General features: G+C 41.8%; 1 protein-coding gene across 3 annotated transcripts in view; it reads right to left on the bottom strand.

The window, feature by feature from the left end:
• rbm42 (RNA binding motif protein 42) overlaps positions 1 to 15656 on the bottom strand; it is a 68682-nt gene that overhangs the window by 20235 nt on the left and 32791 nt on the right. For all 3 annotated transcript variants that reach the window (XM_049583188.1, XM_049583190.1, XM_049583189.1), the window contains exons 6-9: positions 14646 to 14800; positions 14185 to 14355; positions 13705 to 13839; positions 7689 to 7806 (exon numbers count right to left, since the gene is read on the bottom strand). In XM_049583188.1, the coding sequence (XP_049439145.1) occupies positions 7689 to 7806; positions 13705 to 13839; positions 14185 to 14355; positions 14646 to 14800 (579 nt within the window). The remainder of the gene's footprint in view (positions 1 to 7688; positions 7807 to 13704; positions 13840 to 14184; positions 14356 to 14645; positions 14801 to 15656) is intronic.

Here is a 15656-nt window from a genome sequence, read left to right as displayed (position 1 = left end):
TATTCCATTGTCTGTGTTTTTGATTTGATAGTTTTCTCAATATTTTTCTCAAATTTTGGCAGTTAGAATCAAACCATTTCTCTTTGCTTGGTTGTTTTGGTATTTTATGTGATTTCTTTTTCAATTTTGATAAATATGCTAAATTATGAAATGTTATTTATACCTTGTACAGCCCGTTTAATGCAATCAGCACTTTGAGGGTAATCAGTCGACAGGAAGTGGTCTAGCTGAGTTTGTATAGTGTGATGTCTGCCTGCTGTTTGGTAGCTGTCCTTACTGTTCTCTGTCCATATGTAATGTTCTAAAGTTGGTCTAAGACCACTGGATTTTGGTGCATAGGGTGCTGCTGCTGTTTTCTTAATGTATACAGTGATGTAACTGTGGTCGGACATTGGCGTGAGGGCACTGACTGCGAATTCTGCCAGGGAGAAGGGATCTAGGTCTATAATGCAATAATCAACCTTGCTACAGCCAAGAGGAGAGCAACAGGTGTAATGGCCAAATGTGTCGCCTCAAAGTCGACCATTGACTATGTACACACCCAGGGTTCTGCAAAGCTGCAGCAGACGATGCCCGTTTTTATTGATTATTTGGTCAAAGTTGTTTCTAATTGGATGAGAGATGAAGGGAATGCTGAAGTGGCAAAGGAGGTGTTTGTTTCCCTGTGGGGTTATGGTATCAGCTTCTGTCCCAGTCCTGGCATTAAGATCTCCACATATCATTACATTTCCTAGGGCCTGGTACCTGGATATCTCATCCTCTAGGAAGTCGAAGCTGTTCTCATTATAATATGGGGACTCTGGCGGGGGTATATATGTTGCACATAGGAATAAATCTTTATCCGTAAAATTTAAATTTCTCTCTTTATTTTCAGCCAAATGAAAAAGTCCCCTCGTTGGATTAGTTCTATTGAATCTAAAAACTTTGTTTTATACCAGATAAGCATTCCCCCTGATTCTCTACCTCGCTTTGTTTTTTATTTTGGAGGATGGAAGAACAATTTCTATGTAACCTGGTGTACAGCGAGTGGGCATGTCTCCTTTGCTCCATGTTTCCTATAATATGATTGTATCTGATTATTTTAGTTCTTGAAGTCTGGGCATTTGCTTTTGAGACCAAAAGCTCACGACCTCAGACTCTGAATATTCCAACAAGCTACTGAAAAAGATTTATTCTCTTACTGAATTGATACTAAGTGTCTTAAAAGTAAAGGTTTCAATGTTAAAATGAGATAAACTCCCAAACGTATTGTTGTCAGTGAAGGAATTAGAACATATTAAATATTAGGGGTTTCGATCAATTAGTATGACAGAAATTAAATACTTTTCATAAGATAATACTTGTAAAGTCTACTGTACTTGACCTATCAAGTGAGAACAGAGCAGGCTGAGCATGTGCTGGATGTCTCTCAGCTCGCTGTGTGGGGGTGAATGGGTGGGGTCGGGGTGGTGAGGGGGGTGGCCTTCTGCTCTCCTCACTGCCTGAGCATAGCTCAGTGGGCCAGGGCGTTGCTCCTGACATTGGAGCTGGGGTGGGTCTCCTGGGGCAGGGGGGCTCTGGTTGGGTTTGAAGGGGTTTATAGCTGCCCTGGTGGAGTCTTCGCAGAGGAAGATGATGATGGTCTGGTCTCTGTGGGGGTGGTCTGGATGGCGGTCTGGTTGGCCGGTTGTTGGTCTGAGGGGGCTGCGGGCTGACCTGCTCCCTCTGCTAGGGGTGGACTGGTCTCTGTTGAGAGCGACATCCTTCAGTGTCTGGGCGAAGATGGGGACCATGTTTTTAAACAGATGGACGTGGTCGTAGAGGCAGCTGATATCTAAGGTGGGGTGGTGGGCCAGGTGGACATTAGGCCTCAGGACGCAGTCTCTGGAGACGCTGCTGTTGATCCTGTAGATAGTGTCTTGGGTGGAAGTCTTTCCTGGGCAGCAGGGTTGACATGACAACTCTGCTGTTGGGGAACGTGGTGGAGGCTTTCTGTATCACTCCTCTGAGTGATTCTGACACTCTCTCCTGCTGGGTCCTCAGGTTGTTGGCGCCGGTGTGGATGATGATGTGGCTCGGGGATCCCAGCTGCTCCTCAGACAGCAGCTCCATGGCATGTTGGATGTTTGTACACCAGATTTTGGCCACTTTGTGGTTGGGGAAAAGTTTCTTTTCATTTAAGAACTTGCCATTGGAGTCAATGAGGATGACAATGTCTGGACTCTCTTTCTGCTGTGCTGGTCTGGAGGGACAAGGGGTGGTGTCGATCTGGGTGTGGTATTGGTCTGTGGGCTGGAGGTGGAGCTAGAGATATAGGGAAGCTGTTGAGTGGGTGGAGCCTCTTGGTCCACCCACTCAACAGCTTCCCTATATCTCTAGCTATATAGGGAAATAGGGAAGCTGTTGAGTGGGTGGAGCCTCTTGGTCCTGGTGGCTCTCGGTGGGGCTCACAGGGTCCTGGATGTGGTCTGGGTCTTCTGCCTCTTTTGAGTTTCCAGCCATTACAGATCCCCTTTCTTCACAAAGGGGTGGTGAGCACTTATAGCGGAGTGCCATGCTAGTGGCTGCTCTGTAAAGAAGCTTAGGTTGCCAACATTTCCACTCTTGTATGAGTCGGAGAAGAGCGTCTCTGGTCTTTTCTTCAAGACATTTTGTTTGTATGCCTTCCTAGCACTTTGATCTTTGATGTCTTGTAGGTACAAGAGAGGAATAGCCTCTGTGGGTGCCGTGACTGAGGCCCCAGGGTTCTGCTGATGCTGCATGGCTGCTGTTTTGACTCCTTAGTAACCATTGCTATATGGAGCTACATTTGTTTCTTTATTATTCAATCAAACAGTAGGTTTTGCAATCAAAAAAAAAACATTTGAGAGCAAAAGTATCAATACTGCAATCAAAATGAAATGCAAATCCAAAAGTTTTGTTTGCAAATCCTAAAGTTTTGTTCGCGAGTCTTTTTTTTCCGTTTGCAAGTCATAAAGTTTTGCAAATAAAAGTTGAATCTGGTGGGCGGGGCCTAAAATGACACGTCTCTATTGGCCAGTCTCGATCGGAATGACAGCTTGCAAAGCAACATGGGAGTTCTGTAGTTCACGGGGAATTCAGTGCGGGAGCTGTGGCGAAAATCAATGAGCAGGTATATTTATACATAACTAATAATAGTAAAAATGTTTTATTTGAAATGGTGCATGTAGATTGCTTTTGTTTAGCTAGGGCAGAACTATTCAACAGCGTAACGGTCAGTACCATTGATCCCCGGGGTGGAGAAGGTGACACAGGAGTGGATTTTTAGTCCTGTCCCATCCCACTCCCACAAAAATAATCCCATCCCTTCCCAATCCCACAAAAAAGAAAAAAAAAAAATCCTGTCCTATCCCGCTCCCGTGTTGTGTTTCAGTTACAGTAAAAAAATAAAAAATACAGTACATGGATCACACAATGCCTACCTTAGTTGAATATAAACCCAAATATGACATCTAATGTTGTGTTTTGATGTTTATTGCCTAATTATTTTTACATTCACTACACATTGAAGCTGTTCAGAATGATAAACACATTTAATTTCTGATGCGGTCAGACAACACGTCATAAGAACCAGTTCTGAGAGAGAAAAATGTAGTTAAAGTATTGCAGTTAAAGTAGTGTTTGGTTCCTCTGACTGATAATATTACATATGACATCATTAGATTATTAATACTGAAGCATCAGTGTTAGAGCCGCATGTTACTGTTTTAGCTGCTGGAGGTGGAGCTAGTTTCAACTACTTTATAAAAACTTGACTATTGTTCTTATGATTAGGCCTGTCATGATAACAAATTTTGCTGGGTGATTAATTGCGTCAGAAATTACTGCGATAATATTGCGTAATATTGTGCTTTTAAGACCATTTTTATTATTGTTGTAATTTTGCTGTTTAGACCATTTTTTAAACTTATATAATGATAATAAAGGCATATTGATGCAAGTACACCCTTTTAAAGCGAAATAAACATTTATTTAACAAGAATATTTAGGAATGCAAAAAAGAACATTTAAATATCCGAAATAACACGTAAAATATCGAAATAAATAAATAAATAAATACAAAAAAATAGACTCTCAGTCTCTCACTCTCAGGTGTGCAGTTAAGTTGGTCGTATTCGCTCATTTTGTTGAGATGGTTTTAGAACAAACCCGGCATACTGGCTCGTCCAAATTACTGGGCTCCCCTATATCATTTGGTTTAAATCCAAAATACTCCCACACAGGGGCCGTGGCATTTGATTTAGGAACAAGTTCCCTGTCTTCCTCTTACACTCAACTGTTATTTTTTTTCTCCGCCTCGTCTCCCCCTCATGAAGATCACACTGAGGCCCAATTCCAATCCGATCCCTTACAGACTCACTGACATAGAGGCGTGTTCATGTTAAGTGCGAGAGTGTGTGAGGGCTGTCCCACTGTCAAATCGTCAAGTCAGTGAGTCAGTGAGTGAGCCCTTTATGCCCCCTTACCGTAGGTCCGCATCGATGCGGACTTACTAGGGGTGTAACAGTACACAAAAATCTCGGTTCGGTGCGTACCTCGGTACACAAGTCACGGCTCGTTTTTTTTCGGTACAGTAATGAAAAAAATAGACAACTATTAATTATCTTTTACTTATTGGTAACCTTATTAAAACATACCACCACAGCAGTTAACTCTTTTTACACAATTTTTGAATGAAACAAATATATGTAAAATCCTGCTTTTTCACATTGTTTGAATGAAAATAGAAATATTAAAATTAAAAATAAAATCCTGCTGTTTTTTTAACACATTTTTTGAATGAAAAATACAAATATATATTTCTGCTAACAGTTTTACTCAATTAAAATAAAAAGTATAGTGCAGGTGGTCAGCTTTAAAGCCTGCTCAGATTCAGTTTTACTAGGAACTTACTTAGCCTGCCCACTCTGTTAAAGTGCAGTAAACAAAACATGCTTATATGTAAAGTGCAGCTTAAACAATTTTACTCAACTCCAATGGCGTTGATTATTTCTTTAGAGCGATGGTCAGGGAAACGCTCTTTCTTTTCAAACGACGACGATATCGTAGTTTGCACCAGATTGCTTTTTCTAGTCGTGCCGGTTAACATTCAAACTCGGGTGGTGTCGCTTTAGATGCGTTAGCATGTTAGATGTGTTTCCAAGTACATATCCGACCGCTGTTCTGCAGTGTCGACACACTTGCTTTTGTCTTGTCCACTTGTTTATTTCCATCTTCGTATTTTACCCTGAAACCAAAGTGTTCCCAAACGGAGGACTGTTTGCGGGTGGGTCTTCAGGTTCGTCAGGCTCACTTGCCATGTTGTCAAAATGCGAGAATGCGCTGCACAAAGTGAAAGCGGAGATTTACGGGACTCGGTCCGTCACTCAATTATGTCAGTCGGGGAACTAGATATTTTAAATGGTTTGGCTTGCAAAAACGGAATTAAAATAAAACAAAATAAAATAATATCCTGCGCCCATAAATTCAGTACAGGGTTGTGCCAAACCTTAAGTCACGTACCGAACGGTTGAACACTAATACATGTATCGTTACGGCCCAAGGACTTACGGGAAGGAAATTACCCACAGTTCATAGTGCTGTGACGTCAAATACAGGGGTTGCCCTCGGAACACCGGAAGTGTTATAAAAAAACAAAAACATGGTCGGCAGATATGCAAACGATAACGTTATGGAAGGAGAGCGAATAAAACAGATAAACAATGAAACATTACATTAACAAGGATTTAAGATGGTACATAAACACACATGAAGTCAGAGGAATACCAGTGGTTATATTCCACACACAAAGAATAGCCAATATATCTATATCTATAGATATATATATAGATATATATTCTTTGTGTGTGGAATATATGCTGACAATAACCGATAAATGATCACGCCCAGAGCCACCAGTGTCAACAACATTTTGTAGAGTGGGGAATAAGTGCTGTCCCTTTCCTATTTGTAGCATCCGGAGCCCTTTCAGACTCTCACACTCAATCTCTTACAGCTGACGTCAGTTAAGTCAGTGAGGGTTCAGGGCTTGGGACTTTAGGGGCTGGATTTGAATTGGTCCTGAGTCTGTGTATGTGTAGCCCATAGCCCCACCTCCCCCACAGAGACAAAGACACTCGATGACAAGAGCTTTCCCTCCGTTCAATACTCTAATGAACCAACTCACCTGGCTGCCAGACAATACACGGCAGTGAACACTCTTGTCGTCCAGTCTCTTTGGTGGAGAGATGGTGTTGACCATTTTTCCCATCCCGTCCCAGTCACGTGACAAATAGTGAAACTGATTCCCATGTGGGAATCCCACGGGAATCATGTGACCTGTGAGACTCCTCAAAAAATGTCAGCCTCTATGTAGCAGTAATGCCAACTGTCGAGCATTTCCAGTGGGAGAGAAGGAATCGTGGGTGTAACCCACTCTGGAGCTATGTCAAACGCACCAAATCTTTGAGTATTTAGAAAAGCGCTATATAAAACCGATCTATTATTATTATTGTAAGGGAGTGAGTTTATGTTCACCAGCAGAGGGTGGTATTTATGTTTCTGTCCTTTATGGTCCACTGTAGTTTTGAGTCTTTCTGACCCTCAGCCACCGTAGTTCACAGTTTGTTTTGTGTCTTGTAAGGTAAGGAGGGTTTCCAAACACTGTACTAATGAAACCACTTTATTTAAGTCATTAACATAACTGTCTGTTATAATTTTATTAAACACGCCAGTCCCAAGAGTGGTTATGTTAAAGATGGGACAATTCCTGTAATTTTTATGTTGAAATGTGTTTATACTGATGCACTAACTGTGTGGAGCTAGTTGTGTTGTAGCTGGCTTATCAGTAACTGTAACAGAGGTAGCTGAAGTTTATTTTATTCTGTATTTGATATTTAGTTTAATTCAAGTGTTAATATGTGCCTTGGAAACTGAGGACAGTTTGTTTTGTGTCTTGTAAGGCCAATAAATGAGGGAAGTTTGCTCCGCCTCAACCACCAGTTTGAGTCCTGTTTCCCTGTCTCCCCTGCCGCGCCAGTATACTTCACCTAACACAACGCAGGGACCTCGCTGGGGCTTGCTGCCTGAAAGATAGGGTTACATTATGATTATTATCATTATTATTATTATTATTCTCTCATCCATCAGCGTAGGCCCCGCAAATTAAGTGCAGTTGAACTGGCAAGCAAAGAAGACTGATCTGCAAGCAAAACTTTTTAACTTGCAAACAAAGAGGACTGATTTATAAGCAAAATGATAACACGTTTTTACTTACAAACTTGATTTTTGATTGCAGTTCAAGAAATATGCTCTCAAAACAGTTTTATATGATTGCAACAAAAAGACACAAAAATCCCTCCATATTGCTAGGGTATAGAATCTTGAGAATTGCTAGCTGTTAGCTTAACATTAATTTATCTGATATTTAGTTGTTACTTGTTTTTATAAACCCTTTCTTAGGGAGGTAATTCCTCTGAAAGTGTTTCTTCTTCAAATTCTGACACAAAAATTATAAGTTTATCTTATCTTATCTTAAAACAAAAAGTAGAATAATCTTCAGGAGTCTCTCTCCCTCTAATACAATTATTATTGATTCATATTCAAGAAGCATATCATAGTTCATGTTACATAATCTTTTTATATGGCTTCTAAGACTGTTTTAACTAAAGACTTTTCCAGAGTCCTACAGTCCCTGCAGCAGTTTGTACCTGGATCCCACTCCAACAGGCTGGCGTCCTCCCAACTAGTCCCTGCTGCAGTTCGGATACACTTCTTCACTTTCTCCACCTTTGCTTTCTTTTTGTCCTCTGAAGCACTTTCCACAGGCTGGAACGAACGAACGAACGAACGCGCGCACACACACACACACACACACACACACACACACACACAGACACACAGACACACACAGACACACAGTGTAAAATCTTTATCAATGTTTATCAATGTATCCTTGATAAGTATTTTTTTAGATGAATGTACACTGAACAAAAGATAATGTTTTTGCAAAGTCGTTCAGGAACCTCTTTTTGACTGGTCTTTTATTGTGACCAGTTCAGGCACACCTGTTTTTAATAACGTTTTACACAGTGCCCCAACTTTTTTGCGGTTGTGTGTCCCTTTGGATGTACTGTCAAATGAACCCTTTGGGCCCTAGGCCTTTTTGGGGTATATCACAGTCATTATAAAGGCTACATACACATGCTATAGCTTGGGGTTTTTTTTCAAGGCAATCTGGGCTATCCAGATTTGCCATCATTACATGTCTTTCTATGTGCCTGTATTTTGTATTAATTTTTATATCAATGAAAAAAAAATCTGTGTTACTAAATTCTTACATTTTTACATGTATCTCACCACAGCAAGTTGGAAGTAGACATATTCTGCCATTTATGAAGAGGGGAGACTCTCTGGAATCTGCCAATATAAGAACCATGATACTGGGACATTCTGTCACTTCACAGTTGTCCAAAACATGTGGTTTGTGCCAGGCGGACACGAGTGCCAGTATTTTTTCATTATTGCAAGAAATTCCATTGACTCACTCACAAGTCAAAAATGTGTTTTATTTGAAAGAAACATGCAATATTTACATCTAAGGTAATACAAATATTGTAATAATATTATTCCTCACTATATGAAGTGACTGATAACAAGATCTGTATAATGGCTTGCAAAGAAATTCGTCAGGTTTTAATTCTGTAGAAATTTGATCTGTATTTACAGCATGATGGGATGACAGCACAATGATGTGTTTCATATGATGTGCGTGGCATTTCTGTGCGACCCTGCATTTGCAAGTAATCCATCCAACAGTAATGTGTGTGCAAAGCTGTATGAAAGCTTTGTTATACTATACTTTCAACATATTGTATATTTTCAACATATTGTACCACAATAACCAGAATTATATTATTATTATAATATCATTATGTTCATTAATGTTGTTGTAGGCTACTGTCATTATCGTCTGTCCTGCATCTCTCTCTGTCTGTCTGTCTCTCTTTCTGTATCATTGTGTCATACGGATTACTGTTAATTTATTATGTCGATCTGTTCTGTACGACATCTATTACACGTCTGTCCGTCCTGGAAGAGAGATCCCTCCTCAGTTGCTCTTCCTGAGGTTTCTACCGTTTTTAGGGTTGACTGAAACAAAATTAGAGACATCTTATGGTAGTGAAATGAATATTCAGTTCAGGGCCAACAGTTCTGGTGGACATTCCTGCAGTCAGCATTCCAATAGCACACTCCCTCAAAACTTGGGACATCTGTCATTGTGTTGTGTGATCAAATTGCACATTTTAGAGTCTCACTCTAACTGGTGTGTATGGTTGAAATTTGCTGACTCAACAACCGATTACTATTGGTGGCTATGTGTTTGGTTAACAGATTTCCTATTGATTCTGCAGAAACATTTCTATCTTTTGTCCATTCATCTATCTACGACAGTAAAGCTTGTGACAATGAACCCACACATTATACCAACAGGGATTTCAGTTCAATAAATTCCATGTAAAATAAGGAAATACCTTAAAGAGGCAACAAATAGCATCTTTTCCTAAATATCATTATGAAAATAATGTGGGTTGCACAGGGTAGTGCAGCTAATGTGATATATTTGTTAAAATGTCCATTGTGGTCTGGCATATGTTGGCAAGACTACCCAAGCTTTTAAAACCAGAATAGCTGAACACTGCAGTACCATCAGGAACAAGGTAACTTCCAGCGCGGTGGCTGTACATTTCTCTGGGGCTAAACATAGCATTTCTACCCTGAGATATATCGGTATTGAATCATTGAAATGTCCATGGAGAGGGGGTGACATCAATTCCTTATTGTCAAAACATGAACTATTTTGGATACACACATTGGGCACATTAGCCCCTAAAGACCTTAATGAAGATTTTGATATTCGTCCTTTTCTCTGAATGTACAATGTCTTAACAACTCATAACTCCTTGGCCTTACTAATATTGTTGTTTTTTCATTGGTGTTACATACCTCCTGACAGGATGGTTTATTTAGTTAGATATTGGCGCCTCTTATAGTTAGTACAGTATGATGGCCCAATTGCCTGAGTCCAATAATGGAGTACTTATCTATTGGAGGTACACACACACACACACACACACACACACACACACACACACATATATATATATATATATATATATATATATATATATATATACAGTACAGGCCAAAAGTTTGGACACACCTTCTGATTCAATGCGTTTTCTTTATTTTCATGACTATTTACATTGTAGATTCTCACTGAAGGCATCAAAACTATGAATGAACACATGTGGAGTTATGTACTTAACAAAAAAAGGTGAAATAACTGAAAACATGTTTTATATTCTAGTTTCTTCAAAATAGTCACCCTTTGCTCTGATTACTGCTTTGCACACTCTTGGCATTCTCTCGATGAGCTTCAAGAGGTGCCGACAGTGAGTCATTAGAGGCAGTGCGGATTAAATACAATAGAAAGAATTTCAATTCAGGATTTGAGTTGGATTTTACAGCGTTTTTATGAAACAATTATCACTCACTCCAAGCGCAAAATAAGGCTGCTGGATTTAATTTCAGTGATAATGTGGATCTAAGGTGGATATAGTGTGACATTAAATTTGTGTGAGACATCAATAAAAATCTGACTCCGCTTCTCCACTGTCTGCGTCGCCGCTTCCCAGTGTCTTCCAAAATGTGCGCACACATGACTCAGAGTTTCCTTACAGGTGCGCACATTCTCCCGCCAAGTTTATTTTTATAAATCACAACCTTTGCGTGGTAAGTGACGTACGCCACTTTCAAGCCCCGTTTTGTGCGTAAGCAAACTTTATAAATGAGGCCCCTGGTCCTTATGAGGAGTTGGGCATGAGATAGTTGAGTCACGAGCACAATGGCAGACGGACAAAGTTTGGAAACACATGAAAAACGGCCTAATGAAAGAAAACGAGCTCCTCTGTCTGAGGAGGCAAAGAAGAGCAAAAAGGAGAGTGATAAAAGAAGAGGAAAAACAAGAGTAAACTTCACTCAGGCGTTCAAGAGATGGAGGGAGCTCTGTGACCAAAGAGGCTTCAAAACCGATGTCCAGCTAGCTTTCTTTCTAATGGATCAGTAAGTAACATGGCTAAATGTTAGCTAGATGAGAGAGGACTGTACCGTACTGGCTGCTAGTTGGCCAGCATTGCAAATTGCCGCAACCAGGGACCGGGTAGCGAGTGTTAGTCGGCTGACATCCTCGTTGCCATTCTACAGGGGCTCTGTGGCTCAGAGGTAGAGCGGGTCGTCCACCAATCGAAAGATCAGCGATTCGATCCCGGGCTCCTCCAGGCTGCATGTCGAAGTATCCTTGAGCAAGGTACTGAGCCCCAAATTGCTCCCGATGGCTGTTCCATTGGTGTGTGAGTGTGTTAAAACTGAGTAGCAGCACCTTGTATGGTAGCCTCGGCCACCAGTGTATGAATGTGTGTGTGAATGGGTGAACGTGACTCGTAGTGTAAAAAGCGCTTTGAGTGGGCACTAGATGACTAGAAAGGCACTATACAAATGCAGGTACAGTTACCATTTACAGCAGCCCTCGACAGTGATACCCCCCTCCCTTCCTTCTGTTCTCTTCTCACAGAGGCAGCGATCAACGGACATCGCCCAGCTACGTTATGCCGGTCACTGGCCATAAATGTGAGGGCAGCCTTCGCAGCTACTGGACACCCAGCATCTCCGACCACTCCCGTTTGTCTCGTGAACGTCTCTCCTCTGTCAGTACACTCTGCCAGCAATTTAATAATATTGATGCCAGTTGTAACATTTGAATGTTTTAGTAGTAAGCCATGTACTTAGCGGGATAATGTATAGAGAGCCGGTGACTGTTGAAAAATAACTCCGCTGCGCGACGGGGTTCCCCTGTCGGGAGTTACTTTTTAACAGTCACCGGCTCACTATACATTATCCCTTATGTGTCTACTGTTGTTTGTACTGATACTGTACATATTGGTATAATTTACTGTGCGTTGTTTGTACTGGTACTGTGCATTCTGGTATAATTATCTGCATTACTATTTGTTTTTTCTTCAGATAAATCTGATAATTGTTGCTTCGTCTCTTAACTCATTTACTTAGTAGGGTGTCCATACACCTTCTCATTCTACATATACATAGAGGTATACTGGTGGCTTTACAGCCTACATTTTATTGATTATCTCTGATCCCCATTGTCAATTTGGTCATTGCAACAGTGCGAGCAACACCGCTGGCGTTAGGAGGCGCCAAGCTAAAAAAAACCTGAATCCTATCTGTTACCTCTTTAAATAAAAGGATTTTTATAGAACTGAATTCAGATTTCTAGCTTATTCATAAGTACAATAAAATAATGAAAAATGTTTTCAGCTGCCAATGGTTTAATTAGCAGGGTCCTTCAACTTCACAGGTGGCTGTAATGTCCACATACTTTGGGCTATATAAAGCACTTTGCGGCCTTTGTTAAAGGGCCAGTGTGTAAAAGGGGTTGAAAACAGTGACATCAGTGGTCAAATTCTAGATTGCAGGGCTCACTCACTCACCCCTCCCGTCGGGTAAATGACGGTGGCCTCGTAGGGACAAAAAGCCTTGCGCACAAGTTTTTCAGGAGTAGGTCTATCTGGGGACGAGGTGAATATTTATTTAGAAATCTAAACCATGTTACGATATTGTAATGAATCCCTCACGAGCAGGAGACCAGAGGAGCGTTCGGGAAAAAGGCCAGTTTATTTGAGCACTCCAAAAACTATGGTAACACTCCAGGGGGTAAAAGACTCCGTCCCAAACTCTGACTCTTCTAGCGTAACAGACACACTTCATACACGCATACTCGTTTACCATACTGAGTGGGGACCCCCTCCCCTCTCTGCTCCGCCAATCTCCAGCCTGCACACTGTCTGACAGCGTAGCCGATAGACAGAGCTCAGCTGTTTATTTAGCCTAGCAATATCTCCGGACTATAGTAGCTGCAATGGATGACTTTGAACGCAATTTTCAAGAGTTTCTTGTAGCGGACACAGACCCAGAGCCATACCTGTTTGAGCCAGAGCATACAGATGAGGAACTCCATGCGTTTGATGGTGAGCGGGCAAGAAGAGAGGCTGAATGCACAGAATGGGATTCGGTGCTACTGCTACCATCGCTGGGGAGATATGTCATCAGGATGTAAAGCGCCGCAGAGAGTGCATCACAAGGACTGAAGTTGCATCTTCTTTTCCTCGCAGATGACGGTTCGGGTTCATTCTCTCCTGTTGCGTGGTAAGTGTGGTCCATTCGCAAACTAAAAAAATCTTTCACTACTGTCTATCGACAAACTACTAACACTCTCTGCTGTTTCCTCCTCCTTCTTCCTTCCTTCCGCTGTCTTCGTTGGTTTATTTATACACGCGAAACACATTCTCTGGCTGGCTGGATTGTCCGCTCGGTCTGCCGTACATACATGGCGGCGCAAGATGGCGACCTCTCTAAAGCTATATATATATATATATATATATATATATATACAAAAACCAAATGAATTTTATTTTATAGCGATTATACACTTGTATAAACATATTAATGGGTAGAATATTCAGATTCAGATTGACAATAAACCATGCCAAATATTACACACTGGCCCTTTAAGTCCTTACCACAGTATAAAGGAAATCACCTGAGATTCAGATTTGACAATAGGAGGCAGACAGCTGCTATTAAATGTACCTCAGCGTGGGTGGACTCGGGCTCAGGCATGCTGGGTCCAATAACGGTGATGCTGTCTTCACTCTCCTTCTTGTTCAATAGACCTGCTGCCATCACTGCTGCCTGCTGCTCTGCAACCCGTGCTGCTAGTTCCTCCTGAAAGATCAAGATCAGACACACTCAGACTGGCCCATGAGTGAGCAACAACAGCAGCAGGCCTTCATAAACTGTTTCACTTTCAGTAAGACACACCTGCCCCATCCCCACTTTAATAATACATACCAGCGTTAGCATAAAAGTGTAGTTTTTCCTACACAAAACTACAAAAGGACCCCCCTCTGTGCATGGAGTATTGCTGTCACTAGTAGTCAAACACACACATCGAGGCAACACAAGCGGATTGTGAAATCGCATGAAGAAACAGACAAGAACACAATAAGCTGTCCTCATACTCATAGCAGAGCACCTACACATTATTTTGTGAGAGTTCAGTCAAAATACCATTCTGGCTTGTCTTTGAGCTCTGACATCAATTCTTTTATGTCCAACAGGGGCAGGAGGAGCCGAGTACACAGTTGGTGCTGCCTGAATGATTGATGGCGTCGGTTTGATGGGAGGCGGGGCTCCCTGTCTTGTGGGCGGGGCTGACACCATTGGGACCATATCACTGACCTGAGATGCACCAACAGACACAAAGAGACACAAGAAATTACGATACAAGGTAGCTTACAAGACACCTAATGTGGGATATAATTAGTGATGGTGGTGTTGACACGACAGAAATTAAGTTTACCCTACTATCACTTGTGTTTGTAGGAACAGTAACGATTGACAATAGACATAATAAGACATAAAGGTATAGCGCGCACACAGGTTAGCATGGTGAAAAATCACCCAGGTACGGCAGCTCACCACTCCTGGTGGATGTTGTGCCAACACTGTTTGCTTCTTTCAGCTCTGACCTGTGGTGCTGCAGCCATGTGCTGGATGGGCGGAGAAGGACCCTGAGGTGTCTGGCCCTGCAGGGACGGTGGGAGCATCATGGGAGGTGGTGGAGGAGGCCGTGGCAGAGGAGGTGCTATTGGAGGACCACGCATCATTGGCAGCCTCTGACCAACTATCAACACAGTGGTAGGACATTAACATACACTCAAACAACTGACTAATAACACGTATTTCTTCTCCCAGTTTTTACGGATTTAAGTTAAAGATCTAAGACTTTTTGTGTGAACACAAAAGACTTACTTCTCTCAGTTCTTGGCTACAAATTTGTTAAAATCCATGTTAGTGAGCTCCTCTCCTTTTCCAAGATAATCCATCTACCTGACACACAGAGGTGATCAGGTTGTTGATTGTGGCCTGTGGAATGTTGCCAACTTCTCTTTAGTGGCTGTGTGAAGTTGCTAAATATCAGCAGGAATTGCTGTATATGCCAATCCAGAGCATCCCAAGCATACTCAGTGGGTGACATGTCTGGTGAGTCCACAGGCCATGCAAGAACTGGGATGTTTTCAGCTTCCAGGAGCTGTGTACAGATCCTTGCAACATGGGGCTGTGCTTTATCATTCAGCAACATGAGGTCATAGCAGCAAATGGCATGACAGTAGCTGTCAGGATTTTGTCACAGTATCTTTGTACATTTAAACTGCCATCAATAAAATGCATCTGTACTCTGTAGCTTATACCAGCCCATACCATAACCCTACTACCACCATGGGGCCCTCTGTTCACAATGCTGGCATTAGCAAACCACTCACCCACATGACACTATACATGTTGTCTGTCATTTGCCTGATATAGAGTGAACCAAGATTCAACTGTGAGGAGAAAACTTCTCCAAAGTGCTAAATGCCATCGATGGTGAGCAGTTGCCCATATAAGTTGGTTATGATGACAAACTGCTACCAGGTCACGACCCTGGTGAAGACGACGAGCACACAGTTGAGGTTCCTTGATATTGTGACAGGTTGTGC

The sequence above is a fragment of the Epinephelus fuscoguttatus genome, linkage group LG8 (genome assembly GCF_011397635.1).
Source record: "Epinephelus fuscoguttatus linkage group LG8, E.fuscoguttatus.final_Chr_v1".
Taxonomy (NCBI): Eukaryota; Metazoa; Chordata; class Actinopteri; order Perciformes; family Serranidae; genus Epinephelus; species Epinephelus fuscoguttatus.
This window is presented reverse-complemented; position numbering and strand designations above follow the sequence as displayed.